General features: G+C 45.8%; 1 protein-coding gene across 10 annotated transcripts in view; it reads right to left on the bottom strand.

Annotated features, from left to right (window-relative positions):
* Positions 1–15,811, bottom strand: part of LOC106595567 (Nance-Horan syndrome protein) — a 160,928-nt gene that overhangs the window by 22,865 nt on the left and 122,252 nt on the right. For all 10 annotated transcript variants that reach the window (XR_006759867.1, XR_006759868.1, XR_006759866.1 and 7 more), the window contains exon 2: positions 4,827–4,979. Coding sequence is in view for 7 of the 10 variants with exons in the window: in XM_045698306.1 (XP_045554262.1) it covers positions 4,827–4,979 (153 nt within the window). In the remaining 3 variants the exon portion in view is untranslated. The remainder of the gene's footprint in view (positions 1–4,826; positions 4,980–15,811) is intronic.

The following is a 15,811-nucleotide window of genomic DNA, read 5'->3' as shown; positions in this document are numbered from 1 at the left end:
ATGCTAGGTGTTAGGTGGTGTATGTTAGGTGGTGTATGTTAGGTGGTGTATGCTAGGTGGTATATGTTAGGTGGTGTATGCTAGGTGTTAGGTGGTGTATGTTAGGTGGTTTATGCTAGGTGTTAGGTGGTGTATGTTAGGTGGTGTATGCTAGGTGTTAGGTGGTGTGTGTTAGGTGGTTTATGTTAGGTGGTGTATGTTAGGTGATGTATGCTAGGTGTTAGGTGGTGTATGTTAGGTGTTAGGTGGTGTGTGTTAGGTGGTGTATGTTACGTGGTGTATGTTAGGTGGTCTGTGTTAGATGGTGTATGTTAGGTGGTGTGTGTAAGGTGTTAGGTGTTGTATGTTAGGTGGTGTGTGTTAGGTGGTGTGTGTTAGGTGTTGTATATCAGGTGGTGTGTGTTAGGTGATGTATGTTAGGTGGTGTATGCTAGGTGTTAGGTGGTGTGTGTTAGGTGTTAGGTGGTGTGTGTTAGGTGTTAGGTGGTGTATGTCAGGTGTTAGGTCGTGTATGTTAGGTGGTGTGGTTAGGTGGTGTGTGTTAGGTGTTAGCTGGTGTATGTTAGGTGTTAGGTGGTGTATGCTAGGTGGTGTGGGTTAGGTGGTGTGTGTTAGGTGGTGTATGTTAGGTTGTGTATGTTAGGTGGTGTGTGTTAGGTGGTGTATGTTAAATGGTGTATGTTAGGTGGTGTGTGTAAGGTGTTAGGTGGTGTATGTTAGGTGGTGTGTGTTAGGTGGTGTGTGAAAGGTGTTAGGTGGTGTGAGTTAGGTGGTGTGTGTTAGGTGTGTGTGTTAGGTGTTACGTGGTGTATGTTAGGCGGTGTGTGTTAGGTGGTGTATGTTAGGTGGTGTGTGTTAGGTGGTGTATGTTAGGTGGTGTGTTAGGTGGTGTGTGTTAGGTGGTGTATGTTAGGTGGTGTATGCTTGGTGTTAGGTGGTGTGTGTTAGGTGTTAGGTGGTGTGTGTTAGGTGGTGCATGCTAGGTGTTAGGTGGTGTGTGTTAGGTGGTGTATGTTAGGTGTTAGGTGGTATGTGTTTGGTGTTAGGTGGTGTGTGTTAGGTGGTGTATGCTAGGTGTTAGGTGGTGTGTGTTAGGTGGTGTATGTTAGGTGTTAGGTGGTGTGTGTTAGGTGGTGTATGCTAGGTGTTAGGTGGTGTGTGTTAGGTGGTGTATGTTAGGTGTTAGGTGGTGTATGCTAGGTGTTAGGTGGTGTGGGGTATGTTAGGTGGTGTATGCTAGGTGTTATGTGGTGTGTGTTAGGTGGTGTGTGTTAGGTGGTGTGTGTTAAGGTGTGTGTGTTAGGTGGTGTATGTTAGGTGGTGTGTATTAGGTGGTGTATGTTAGGTGGTGTGTGTTAGGTGGCGTCTGTTAGGAGGTGTGTGTTAGGTTTTAGGTGGTGTATGTTAGGTGGTGTGTGTTAAGGTGTGTGTGTTAGGTGATGTATGTTAGGTGGTGTATGTTAGGTGTTAAGTGGTGTGTGTTAGGTGGTGTATGCTAGGTGTTAGGTGGTGTGTGTTAGGTGTCAGGTGGTGTGTGTTAGGTGGTGTATGTTAGGTGTTAAGTGGTGTATGTTAGGTCGTGTATGTTAGGTGGTGTGTGTTTGGTGGCGTCTGTTAGGAGGTGTGTGTTAGGTGTTAGGATGTGTATGTTAGGTGGTGTGTGTTAAGGTGTGTGTGTTAGGTGATGTATGTTAGGTGGTGTGTGTTAGATGGTGTATGCTAGGTGTTAGGTGGTGTGTGTTAGGTGGTGTATGTTAGGTGTTAAGTGGTGTGTGTTAGGTGGTGTATGTCAGGTGTTAGGTGGTGTATGTTAGGTGGTGTATGTTAGGTGGTGTGTGTTAGGTGTTAGGTGGTGTATGTTAGATGTTAGGTCGTGTATGCTAGGTGGTGTGTGTTAAGTGGTGTGTGTTAGGTGGTGTATGCTAGGTGGTGTGTGTTAGGTGGTGTGTGTTAGGTGGTGTGTGCTAGGTGGTGTGTGTTAGGTGGTGTATGTAAGGTGTTAGGTGGTGTGTGTTAGGTGGTGTATGTAAGGTGTTAGGTGGTGTGTGTTAGGTGGTGTATGTTACGTGGTGTATGCTAGGTGGTGTGTGTTAGGTGGTGTGTGTTAGGTGGTGTGTGTTAGGTGGTGTGTGTTAGGTGGTGTATGCTAGGTGGTGTGTGTTAGGTGGTGTGTGTTAGGTGGTGTGTGCTAGGTGGTGTGTGTTAGGTGGTGTATGTTAGGTGTTAGGTGGTGTATGTTAGGTGGTGTATGTTAGGTGGTGTGTGTTAAGGTGTGTGTGTTAGGTGATGTATGTTAGGTGGTGTGTGTTAGGTGGTGTATGCTAGGTGTTAGGTAGTGTGTGTTAGGTGTTAGGTGGTGTGTGTTAGGTGGTGTATGTCAGGTGTTAGGTGGTGTATGTTAGGTGGTGTGTGTTAGGTGGTGTATGTTAGGTGGTGTGTGTTAGGTGGTGTATGTTAGGTGGTGTATGTTAGGTGGTGTATGCTAGGTGGTGTGTGTTAGGTGGTGTATGTTAGGTGGTGTATGCTAGGTGGTGTGTGTTAGGTGGTGTGTGTTAGGTGGTGTATGTTAGGTGGTGTGTGTTAAGGTGTGTGTGTTAGGTGGTGTGTGTTAAGGTGTGTGTGTTAGGTTGTGTGTGTTAGGTGGGGTATGTTAGGTGGTGTGTGTTAAGGTGTGTGTGTTAGGTGATGTATGTTAGGTGGTGTGTGTTAGGTGGTGTATGCTAGGTGTTAGGTGGTGTGTGTTAGGTGTTAGGTGGTGTGTGTTAGGTGGTGTATGTTAGGTGTTAGGTGGTGTGTGTTAGGTGGTGTATGTCAGGTGTTAGGTGGTGTATGTTAGGTTGTGTATGTTAGGTGTTAGGTGGTGTATGCTAGGTGGTGTGTGTTAGGTGCTGTGTGTTAGGTGGTGTATGCTAGGTGGTGTGTGTTAGGTGGTGTATGTTAGGTGGTGTATGCTAGGTGGTGCGTGTTAGGTGGTGTGTGTTAGGTGGTGTATGTTAGGTGTTAGGTGGTGTATGTTAGGTGGTGTGTGTTAAGGTGTGTGTGTGTTAGGTGATGTATGTTAGGTGGTGTGTGTTAGGTGGTGTATGCTAGGTGTTAGGTAGTGTGTGTTAGGTGTTAGGTGGTGTGTGTTAGGTGTTAGGTTGTGTGTGTTAGGTGGTGTATGTCAGGTGTTAGGTTGTGTATGTTAGGTGGTGTGTGTTAGGTGGTGTGTTTAGGTGTTAGGTGGTGTATGTTAGGTGTTAGGTTGTGTATGTTAGGTGGTTTGTGTTAGGTGGTGTATGTTAGGTGGTGTATGTTAGGTCGTGTATGCTAGGTGGTGTGTGTTAGGTGGTGTATGTTAGGTGGTGTATGCTAGGTGGTGTGTGTTAGGTGGTGTGTGTTAGGTGGTGTATGTTAGGTGGTGTGTGTTAAGGTGTGTGTGTTAGGTGGTGTATGTTAGGTGGTGTATGTTAGGTGGTGTGTGTTAGGTGGTGTATGTTAGGTGGTGTGTGTTAAGGTGTGTGTGTTAGGTGATGTATGTTAGGTGGTGTGTGTTAGGTGGTGTATGCTAGGTGTTAGGTGGTGTGTGTTAGGTGTTAGGTGGTGTGTGTTAGGTGGTGTATGTTAGGTGTTAGGTGGTGTGTGTTAGGTGGTGTATGTCAGGTGTTAGGTGGTGTATGTTAGGTCGTGTATGTTAGGTGGTGTGTGTTAGGTGTCAGGTGGTGTATGTTAGGTGTTAGGTGGTGTATGCTAGGTGGTGTGTGTTAGGTGGTGTGTGTCAGGTGGTGTATGTTAGGTGGTGTATGCTAGGTGGTGTGTGTTAGGTGGTGTATGTTAGGTGTTAGGTGGTGTATGTTAAGTGGTGTATGTTAGGTGGTGTATGTTAGGTGGTGTGTGTTAGGTGGTGTGTGTTAGGTGGTGTATGTCAGGTGTTGTGTGTCAGGTGGTGTGTGTTAGGTGGTGTGTGTTAGGTGGTGTGTGTTAGGTGGTGTATGTTACGTGGTGTATGCTAGGTGGTGTGTGTTAGGTGGTGTATATTAGGTGGTGTGTGTTAGGTGTTGTGTGTTAGGTTTTGTGTGTTAGGTGGTGTGTGTTAGGTGGTGTATGCTAGGTGGTGTGTGTTAGGTGGTGTAGGTTAGGTGTTAGGTGGTGTATGTTAGGTGGTGTATGTTAGGTGGTGTGTGTTAAGGTGTGTGTGTTAGGTGATGTATGTTAGGTGGTGTGTGTTAGGTGGTGTGTGTTAGGTGGTGTGTGTTAGGTGTTAGGTGGTGTGTGTTAGGTGGTGTATGTCAGGTGTTAGGTGGTGTATATTAGGTGGTGTGTGTTAGGTGGTGTATGTTAGGTTGTGTATGTTAGGTGGTGTGTGTTAGGTGGTGTATGTGAGGTGGTGTGTGCTAGGTGGTGTGTGTTAGGTGGTGTATGCTAGGTGGTGTGTGTTAGGTGGTGTGTGTTAGGTGGTGTATGTTAGGTGGTGTATGCTAGGTGGTGTGTGTTAGGTGGTGTGTGTTAGGTGGTGTGTGTTAGGTGGTGTGTGTTAGGTGGTGTATGTTAGGTGGTGTATGCTAGGTGGTGTGTGTTAGGTGGTGTATGCTAGGTGGTGTGTGTTAGGTGGTGTATGCTAGGTGGTGTGTGTTAGGTGGTGTATGTTAGGTGGTGTATGCTAGGTGGTGTATGCTAGGTGGTGTATGCTAGGTGGTGTATGCTAGGTGGTGTGTGTTAGGTGGTGTGTGTTAGGTGGTGTGTGTTAGGTGGTGTATTCTAGGTGGTGTATGCTAGGTGGTGTGTGCTAGGTGGTGTATGCTAGGTGGTGTATGTTAGGTGGTGTGTGTTAGGTGGTGACCTCTCACCTCTGTGCAGGGCTCGCAGGCTCTGCTTGGCATGTCTGTGGAGCTCCTCTACGCATGGCGGCCGGCTGCAGGGGTGAAACACGTTGTGGTGCTGGTGCCATGGAGCCTGGTAGTGCACTGTTAGCTTACTCTCCACATCCAGGTTAGAGACAGCTAGGGAGAGAGACAACAGGAGAATATATTGGTCATATTTATATTATTGAAAATATGTTCTTTGAAAGAAAGAGGAATGACAGACAGCAGGTTAGGTTATGCTGTACTTTTCATTCATTGGCTGTTGTGATTGTTATTCGTTGATAGGGTTATGAAGATTAAACAAATATATATACGTTTAATTAACTAGGCAAGTCAGTTAAGAACAAAGTCTTATTCACAATGATGGCTTAAGATAGGGAGCGAGATAACAGGAGAATAGATCATTATTATTCATTTGCACATAAATTCTTTTTTGTTGTTGTTGCTATTACTGGGAGAGAAGACCCTCAGCTATGTTTTTAGACACGGTATGACCCCAACAGTATGAGCCCAACAGTATGACCCCAACAGTATGACCCCAACAGTATGACCCCAACAGTATGAGCCCAACAGTATGACCCCAACAGTATGAGCCCAACAGTATGACCCCAACAGTATGACCCCAACAGTATGACCCCAACAGTATGAGCCCAACAGTATGACCCCAACAGTATGAGCCCAACAGTATGACCCCAACAGTATGAGCCCAACAGTATGACCCCAACAGTATGACCCCAACAGTATGAGCCCAACAGTATGACCCCAACAGTATGACCCCAACAGTATGAGCCCAACAGTATGACCCCAACAGTATGACCCCAACAGTATGATCCCAACAGTATGACCCCAACAGTATGACCCCAACAGTATGAGCCCAACAGTATGACCCCAACAGTATGAGCCCAACAGTATGACCCCAACAGTATGAGCCCAACAGTATGACCCCAACAGTATGACCCCAACAGTATGACCCCAACAGTATGAGCCCAACAGTATGACCCCAACAGTATGACCCCAACAGTATGAGCCCAACAGTATGACCCCAACAGTATGACCCCAACAGTATGACCCCAACAGTATGACCCCAACAGTATGAGCCCAACAGTATGACCCCAACAGTATGACCCCAACAGTATGACCCCAACAGTATGATCCCAACAGTATGACCCCAACAGTATGACCCCAACAGTATGAGCCCAACAGTATGAGCCCAACAGTATGACCCCAACAGTATGACCCCAACAGTATGACCCCAACAGTATGACCCCAACAGTATGAGCCCAACAGTATGAGCCTAACAGTATGAGCCCAACAGTATGACCCCAACAGCCTTCCATAAACAGCTGTAACTTTGGTTGTCCAGCTACAATCACACCAAGACCTTGATATAAATCAATACATTATATATACATATAATTCAAGAAATTATATATACATATCATTTATATACACATATATATTGAAATATTTCCGAGCAAAGGATCAAAATGTGATTCTGACTTTAAACTTTAAGAGGGAACCCGCGCAACATGAACAGGAAGAATACAGGAGTTACGAAACCAGACACTGCCATTCCATACCAGCAGGGGGCAGTAACACATATCAGCATCAACTGAATTAAACTGACAACTGCTCCAATGACAATCGTCCATGTTTCCTCAAAACACCATCTCTGCTGCTGTTATGCATCAACACATAGATGCACAGAACATCTGATTTAAAGAGACGGTGGTGTTATTATAATGCAGACAAAAGACAACGCTGCTTTTATCCTCCAAGGCTGGGAGAGGGGGATGAGGAGGAGAGAGATGAACAGAAGATACGAGGGAGATGTAACCCTCTTTCTTTCATCATCTTTTATCTTCTGGCCTTGCTTTCATTTCAACCCTCATATTACAACAGCATCTGTTCATTAACATCTACAGTAGGTGTGTGTGTGTGTGTGTGTGTGTGTGTGTGTGTGTGTGTGTGTGTGTGTGTGTGTGTGTGTGTGTGTGTGTGTGTGTGTGTGTGTGTGTGTGTGTGTGTCTGTGTGTGTGTGTGTGTGTGTGTCTCTGTGTGTGTGTGTGTGTCTCTGTGTGTGTGTGTGTGTGTCTGTGTGTGTGTATGTCTGTGTCTGTATGTGTGTGTTCGCTGTGCGTGTCTGAGAGTTAGTTCGCTGTGTTCGTGTGTGCGCTCGCCCGTGTGTGTAGCCTGTTGTTTCCTTGAATAACCCAGGCTCATCTGTAACCAGGCAACCCTTCCTATCTGATGTAGGATGAATAGAATGATCTCTATCAATCCATAATCATGAGACTAATGTGGATGAGACGATCTGTCCAGGTCTGATGATTTCAGCCCAGAGAAAGCAGAACATTCAATAGGTCCCTGACAGCCAGAAAATGAATAAGCACAGCTAGCTTGCACAGTGTATGTTACCAGCTGGGTTGTGCCTCTATACAAGACTGTGTTAGCCCAATGAGCTAAAGCCATTGACCTCCATCAGTGGGCTAACAGTCTTGTGGCGCACAAGAGACCCGGGGTTCGAACCCAGTTGGTATAAAGGATTTCTGAAGAGGGCTACTACAGTTCCCAGGGCCCTTAACTGGCCCTCTCCCCATCTATATAGAAGCCAGTTGGAGGGTTCAACCACTGTGGTCTGAAGAGGTCTACTACAGTTCCCAGGGCCCTTAACTGGCCCTCTCCCCATCTATATAGAAGCCAGTTGGAGGGTTCAACCACTGTGGTCTGAAGAGGTCTACTACAGTTCCCAGGGCCCTTAACTGGCCCTCTCCCCATCTATAGAGAAGCCAGTTGGAGGGTTCAACCACTGTGGTTTGAAGAGGTCTATCTAAAGCCTTTTTCCCCTCACTTTTTCTCCCCAATTGGTAGTTAGTCTTGTCCCATCGCTGCAACTCAGACTCGGGAGAAGTGAAGGTATAGAGCCATGCGTCCTCCGAAACACAACCCTGCCTAGCCGCATTGCTTCTTGATACATTGCTCGCTTAACCCGGAAGCCAGCCGCACCAATGCATCGGAGGAAACACCGTATAACTGGCGACCGAAGTCAGCTTGCAGACGCCCGGTAGAGTGCAATGGGACAGCCCTCCCCTAACCTGGACAAAGCTGGGCCAATTGTGCACCACCTTATGGGTCTCCCGGTCACGGCCGGCTATGACACAGCCTGAGATCGAACCCAGGTCTGTAGTGACGCCTCAAACACTGTAATGCAGAGCCTTAGACCGCTGCGCCACTTGGGAGGCCCACCTAGGGCCTTTAAGTGACACTGAAGTGAGTACTGACAATGACGGGGGAAGAAATTGATACAGTTAAAATTTCTGATATTATTTAATACGATTTATCATATCGTATCGTTTTCACAATACCACAATATTATTTTGGCGCAAGGTGTGGCAGTAGCTGCACCAAAACTGTTTCCTTCACAGCTTGTTCTCCATCTTCTTTTTAAATAGGGAGACAATTTGTTTTCAGCATTTTTGTTGAATCGCAACACATAGAATCGTGAGAATCATAAGAATGACAATATGTATCATATCGTCTCCTAAGTATCGTGATAATATTGTATTGTGAGGTCCCTGACAATTCCCCGCCTAGTTACTGCCTTCAGCCTCTAGTAGAGGTGGTGGATTCAGCCTCTGCTGCTGTAATTGAGTAGAGTTGGTGGATTCAGCCACTGCTGCTGTAATGGAGTAGAGGTGGTGGATTCAGCCACTGCTGCTGTAATGGAGTAGAGGTGGTGGATTCAGCCTCTGTTGCTGTAATGGAGTAGAGGTGGTGGATTCAGCCTCTGCTGCTGTAATTGAGTAGAGGTGGTGGATTCAGCCACTGCTGCTGTAATGGAGTAGAGGTGGTGGATTCAGCCTCTGTTGCTGTAATGGAGTAGAGGTGGTGGATTCAGCCTCTGTTGCTGTAATGGAGTAGAGGTGGTGGATTCAGCCTCTGCTGCTGTAATTGAGTAGAGGTGGTGGATTCAGCCTCTGCTGCTGTAATGGAGTAGAGGTGGTGGATTCAGCCTCTGCTGCTGTAATGGAGTAGAGGTGGTGGATTCAGCCTCTGCTGCTGTAATGGAGTAGAGGTGGTGGATTCAGCCTCTGCTGCTGTAATGGAGTAGAGGTGGTGGATTCAGCCTCTGCTGCTGTAATTGAGTAGAGGTGGTGGATTCAGCCTCTGCAGCTGTAATGGAGTAGAGGTAGTGAATTCAGTCACTGCTGCTGTAATGGAGTAGAGATGGTGGATTCAGCCTCTGCTGCTGTAATGGAGAAGAGATGGTGGATTCAGCCTCTGCTGCTGTAATGGAGTAGAGGTAGTGAATTCAGTCACTGCTGCTGTAATGGAGTCGAGATGGTGGTTTCAGCCTCTGCTGCTGTAATGGAGTAGAGATGGTGGATTCAGCCTCTGCTGCTGTAATGGAGTAGAGGTAGTGAATTCAGCCACTGCTGCTGTAATGGAGTAGAGGTGGTGAATTCAGCCACTGCTGCTGTAATGGAGTAGAGGTAGTGAATTCAGCCACTGCTGCTGTAATGGAGTAGAGGTGGTGGATTCAGCCTCTGCTGCTGTAATGGATTAGAGGTAGTGAATTCAGCCACTGCTGCTGTAATGGAGTAGAGGTGGTGGATTCAGCCTCTGCTGCTGTAATGGAGTAGAGGTAGTGAATTCAGCCACTGCTGCTGTAATGGAGTAGAGGTGGTGGATTCAGCCTCTGCTGCTGTAATAGACTAGAGATGGTGGATTCAGCCTCTGCTGCTGTAATGGAGTAGAGGTGGTGGATTCAGCCTCTGCTGCTGTAATGGTGTAGAGAAGGTGGATTCAGCCTCTGCTGCTGTAATGGAGTAGAGGTGGTGGATTCAGCCTCTGCTGCTGTAATTGAGTAGAGGTAGTGGATTTGTGTCACGTACTCTTACAGCACACCCTCCATCTCTCCTTTCCTCATTTGCTCTCCTCTCGTCCTCTCTTCTCAATCTCCTTTCCTCCTCTCCTCTCCTCTCCTCTCCTCTCCTCTCCTCTCCTCTCCTCTCCTCTCCTCTCCTCTCCTCTCCTCTCCTCTCCTCTCCTCTCCTCTCCTCTCCTCTCCTCTCCTCTCCTCTCCTCTCCTCTCCTCTCCTTTCTTCCTTCCTTTCCTTCCTCCTCTTCTCCTCTACTCTCTTCCTTTCCTTTCCTCTCCTCTCCACTCCTCCTCTCTCCTCCAGATAGCTTATGCTGCAGCAGCAGTGTCTCATCAGAGAATGCAGTGGATTTTAAAGAGTCAATTACTCAGCAACATTTTCTTCCTCATATCACATGGTTTTAGTGCTGTGCATCATCAAGAAACAGATCAGAGAGAGAGACAGGGGTAAGAGAGAGAGAGAGATATATAGAGAGAGAGAAAGAAAGAGAAAGAAAGAGAGAGGAGAGAGAGGAGAGAGAGATAGAGGAGAGTGTGAGAGAAAAATAGAGTGAAAAAAGAGAAAAGAGAGAGAGAGCGAGAGAGGAGGGAGAGAAAAAGGAAGAGAGAGGAGAGAGAGATGACTTCCACAAGCGTTCCTTCTCCCTATGCACTGAACACAGTCATTGTTTCTCAGAAAACAGCATCAACAACAGCATAATATTAAGCATAATCAACACAGGCTTGCAGTGGATACATAACACACACACACACACAGTACACACCTCTACCTATCGCCCGAGTTGGATCGGCCAAACACAGTGCGTGACCTTTCATGTCATCCCTATGTCCAGCCATTCAACTAGCACCAAACAGCTGCACAACTGAGGTGGTTTGATGAGTAACCTTCCCTGAAGACTTGTGTTAGTTCTGAAGACTCGATGACAGTCACTCACCTGTCCCTCATGTTATGTCTAGCCTTCATCCCTCCTCCTACCTGCAATGTCCTTCTCCTGTCTTCCTCCTCTCCTACTCCTCTTCCTCCTCTGCATGTGACAGGGAGGAATCTTTCTCTGTGAGTTACCCATCCCTGCGAGTTACCCATCTCCCGCTTCAGTGGCTACACTGAGAGACGGACGGGGCGGCATGTCCGTGAGAGACAGAGACCAACTCAGGTCTGACAGAGTGGACGAGCTCTCTCTGTATCTGACTGATACTGTACCCTCTCTCTCTCTACATCCCTCTCCTTCTCTCTCTCTCTCTCTCTCTCTCTCTCTCTCTCTCTCTCTCTCTCTCTCGCTCTCTCTCTCTCTACATCCCTCTCCTTCTCCCTCTCTCGCTCTCTCTCTCTCTCTCTCTCTCTCTCTCTCTCTCGCTCTCTCTCTCTCTCTCCCTCTCTCTCTCTCTCTCTCTCTCTACATCCCTCTCCTTCTCCCTCTCTCGCTCTCTCTCTCTTTCTCTCTCTCCCTCTCCCTCTCTCGCTCTCTCTCTCTACATCCCTCTCCTTCTCCCTCTCTCGCTCTCTCTCTCTCTCTCTACATCCCTCTCCTTCTCCCTCTCTCTCTCTCTCTCTCTCTCTCCCTCTCCCTCTCTCTCTCTCTACATATCTCTCTCTCTCTCTACATCTCTCTCTCTTCTGTCTGCAGGTGTGGACTCAGCAGTTTACAGCATCATCAGCCTGGCCCAGGAACTTAGCCCACTCCAGAGCAGCAGAGAGGACCAGTAACAGTATTGACAAGCTGTAACTTCCATACCAGGACACTGCTGTTAAAGAGCCTGACCAATACGTAGGTTTTTTCTCTGGGCAAAGAAATGGTAGAGGCATTGTGCACAGCAATATGTACACTGTGTACAGCAATGTGTCTCCTCCAAGATGCAGGTTCAGTCAGGAACAACACATTGTTATATGTGATGTAAATACCACATTATTGGATAGAAAATGACCAACCTAGACTCAATACTTATATGTGGTGCATATATCTCTCCTCCTAAATTTACTAACACACAAATATACAGTCGTGGCCAAAGGTTTTGAGAATGACACAAATATTAATTTTCACAAAGTCTGCTGTCTTAGATATTTTTGTCAGATGTTACTATGGAATACTGAAGTATAATTACAAGCATTTCATAAGTGTCAAAGGCTTTTATTGACAATTACATGAAGTTGATGCAAAGAGTCAATATTTGCGGTGATGACCTTTCTTTTTCAAGACCTCTGCAATCTGCCCTGGCATTCTGTCAATTAACTTCTGGGCCACATCCTGACTGATGGCAGCTCCATCATGCTGGAAAAGGCAATGTTCGTCACCAAACTGTTCCTGGATGGTTGGGAGAAGTTGCTCTCGGAGAATGTGTTGGTACCATTCTTTATTCATGGCTGTGTTCTTAGGCAAAATTGTGAGTGAGCCCACTCCCTTGGCTGAGAAGCAACCCCACACATGAATGGTCTCAGGATGCTTTACTGTTGGCATGACACAGGACTGATGGTAGCGCTCACCTTGTCTTCTCAGGACAAGCTTTTTTCTGGATGCCCCAAACAATCGGAAAGGGGATTCATTAGAGAAAATGACTTTACCCCAGTCCTCAGCAGTCCAATCCCTGTACCTTTTGCAGAATATCAGTCTGTCCCTGATGTTTTTCCTGGAGAGAAGTGGCTTCTTTGCTGCCCTTCTTTGCTGCCCTTCACCAGGCCATCCTCCAGAAGTCTTCGCCTCACTGTGCGTGCAGATGCACTCACACCTGCCTGCTGCCATTCCTGAGCAAGCTCTGTACTGGTGGTGCCCCGATCCCGCAGCTGAATCAACTTTAGGAGATGGTCCTGGTGCTTGCTGGACTTTCTTGGGCGCCCTGAAGCCTTCTTCACAACAATTGAACCTCTCTCCTTGAAGTTCTTGATAATCTGATAAATGGTTGATTTCGGTGCAATCTTACCGGCAGCAGTATCCTTGCCTGTGAAGCCCCTTTTGTGCAAAGCAATGATGACGGCACGTGTTTCCTTGCAGGTAACCATGGTTGACAGAGGAAGAACAATTATTCCAAGCACCACCCTCCTTTTGAAGCTTCCAGTCTGTTATTCGAACTCAATCAGCCTTATCCTCATCAACACTCGCACCTGTGTTAACAAGAGAATCACTGACATGATGTCAGCTGGTCCTTTTGTGGCAGGGCTGAAAAACAGTGGAAATGTTTTTGGGGGATTCAGTTCATTTGCATGGCAAAGAGGGATTTTGCAATTAATTGCAATTCATCTGATCACTCTTCATAACATTCTGGAGTATATGCAAATTGCCATCATACAAACTGAGGCAGCAGACTTTGTGAAAATTAATATTTGTGTCATTCCCAAAACTTTTGGCCACGACTGTACACCATTTAGCTCCATATGCTTTGGAAAATGGTCTGTACTTGACACTTGTTTCTGAGCAGCTCTATAGTAATGATATTGAAGGCTGTAACAGGGCTGTAAGGGCTTTAACAGGGCTGTAACAGGGCTGTATAATGCAGCAGGTTTATAGTAATGATATTGAAGGCTGTAACAGGGCTTTAACAGGGCTGTATAATGCAGCAGCTTTATAGTAATGATATTGAAGGCTGTAACAGGGCTGTAAGGGCTTTAACAGGGCTGTAACAGGGCTGTATAATGCAGCAGCTTAATAGTAATGATATTGAAGGCTGTAACAGGGCTGTAACAGGGCTGTATATTGCAGCAGCTCTACAGTAATGATATTGAAGGCTGTAACAGGGCTGTATAATGCAGCAGATTTATAGTAATGATATTGAAGGCTGTAACAGGGCTGTAACAGGGCTGTATAATGCAGCAGCTCTACAGTAATGATATTGAAGGCTGTAACAGGGCTGTAACAGGGCTGTATAATGCAGCAGGTCTACAGTAATGATATTGAAGGCTGTAACAGGGCTGTAACAGGGCTGTATAATGCAGCAGCTCTACAGTAATGATATTGAAGGCTGTAACAGGGCTGTAACAGGGCTGTATACTGCAGCAGCTCTACAGTAATGATATTGAAGGCTGTAACAGGGCTGTAACAGGGCTGTATAATGCAGCAGCTCTACAGTAATGATATTGAAGGCTGTAACAGGGCTGTATAATGCAGCAGCTCTACAGTAATGATATTAAAGGCTGTAACAGGGCTGTATAATGCAGCAGCTCTACAGTAATGATATTCAGGGCTGTAACAGGGCTGTATAATGCAGCAGCTCTACAGTAATGATATTAAAGGCTGTAACAGGGCTGTATAATGCAGCAGCTTTATAGTAATGATATTGAAGGCTGTAACAGGGCTGTAACAGGGCTTTAACAGGGCTGTAACAGGGCTGTATAATGCAGCAGCTTTATAGTAATGATATTGAAGGCTGTAACAGGGCTGTAACAGGGCTGTATAATGCAGAAGCTCTACAGTAATGATATTAAAGGCTGTAACAGGGCTGTATAATGCATCAGCTCTACAGTAATGATATTGAAGGCTGTAACAGGGCTGTAACCGGGCTGTATACTGCAGCAGCTCTACAGTAATGATATTGAAGGCTGTAACAGGGCTGTAACAGGGCTGTATAATGCAGCAGCTCTACAGTAATGATATTGAAGGCTGTAACAGGGCTGTAACAGGGCTTTAACCTGTTGGGGATAGGGGGCAGTATTTGCACGGCCGGATAAAAAAACGTACCCGATTTAATCTGGTTACTACTCCTGCCCAGTAACTAGAATATGCATATAATTGTTTAATTTGGATAGAAAAAACCCTAAAGTTTCTAAAACTGTTTGAATGGTGTCTGTGAGTATAACAGAACTCATTTGGCAGGCCAAAACCTGAGAAGATTCCAAACAGGAAGCGCCCTCTCTGACCATTTCTTGGCCTTCTTGATCATCTCTATCCAAAACAGGGGATCTCTGGCATAACGTGACATTTTCTAACGCTCCCATAGGCTCTCAGAAGGCGCCAGAATGTTGAATGATGACTTTGCAGGCCATGGCTGAAAAACAGTAGCGCATTTGGTAAGTGGTCGATCTGAGAACAATGAGACTGGCGCGCGTGTGCACGAGACGACTCCATGTTTCCATTTTCAGTCTTTGAACGAAAACAGCGTTTCCCGGTCGGAATATTATCGCTTTTTTACGAGAAAAATCGCATAAAAATTGATTTTAAACAGCGTTTGACATGCTTCGAAGTACGGTAATGGAATATTTTGACATTTTTTTGTCACGAAACGCGCCGGGCACGTCACCCTTCTTTACCCTTCGGATAGTGTCTTGAACGCACGAACAAAACGCCGCTATTTGGATATAACTATGGATTATTTGGAACCAAACCAACATTTGTTATTGAAATAGAAGTCCTGGGAGTGCATTCTGACGAAGAACAGCAAAGGTAATCAATTTTTCTTATAGTAAATCTGAGTTTGGTGAGTACCAAACTTGGTGGGTGTCAATAGCTAGCCTGTGATGGCCGGGCTATCTACTCAGAATATTGCAAAATGTGCTTTCACCGAAAAGCTATTTTAAAATCGGACATAGCGATTGCATAAAGGAGTTCTGTATCTATAATTCTTAAAATAATTGTTATGTTTTTTTGTGAACGTTTATCGTGAGTAATTTAGTAAATTCACCGGAAGTGTTCGGTGGGAATGCTAGTCACATGCTAGTCACATGCTAATGTTTTTTGATATAAATATGAACTTGATTGAACAAAACATGCATGTATTGTATAACATAATGTCCTAGGAGTGTCATCTGATGAAGATCATCAAAGGTTAGTGCTGCATTTTGCTGTGGTTTTGGTTTTTGTGACATTATATGCTAGCTTGAAAAATGGGTGTCTGATTATTTCTGGCTGGGTACTCTGCTGACATAATCTAATGTTTTGCTTTCGTTGTAAAGCCTTTTTGAAATCGGACAGTGTGGTTAGATTAACGAGAGTCTTGTCTTTAATCTGTTATGGCTAGGGGGCAGTATTTTCACGGCTGGATAAAAAACGTACCCGATTTAATCTGATTATTAGTCCTGCCCAGAAACTAGAATATGCATATAATTATTAGCTTTGGATAGAAAACACTCCAAAGTTTCTAAAACTGTTTGAATGGTGTCTGTGAG

This window comes from Salmo salar, chromosome ssa16 (genome assembly GCF_905237065.1).
Source record: "Salmo salar chromosome ssa16, Ssal_v3.1, whole genome shotgun sequence".
Classification (NCBI taxonomy): Eukaryota; Metazoa; Chordata; class Actinopteri; order Salmoniformes; family Salmonidae; genus Salmo; species Salmo salar.
This window is presented reverse-complemented; position numbering and strand designations above follow the sequence as displayed.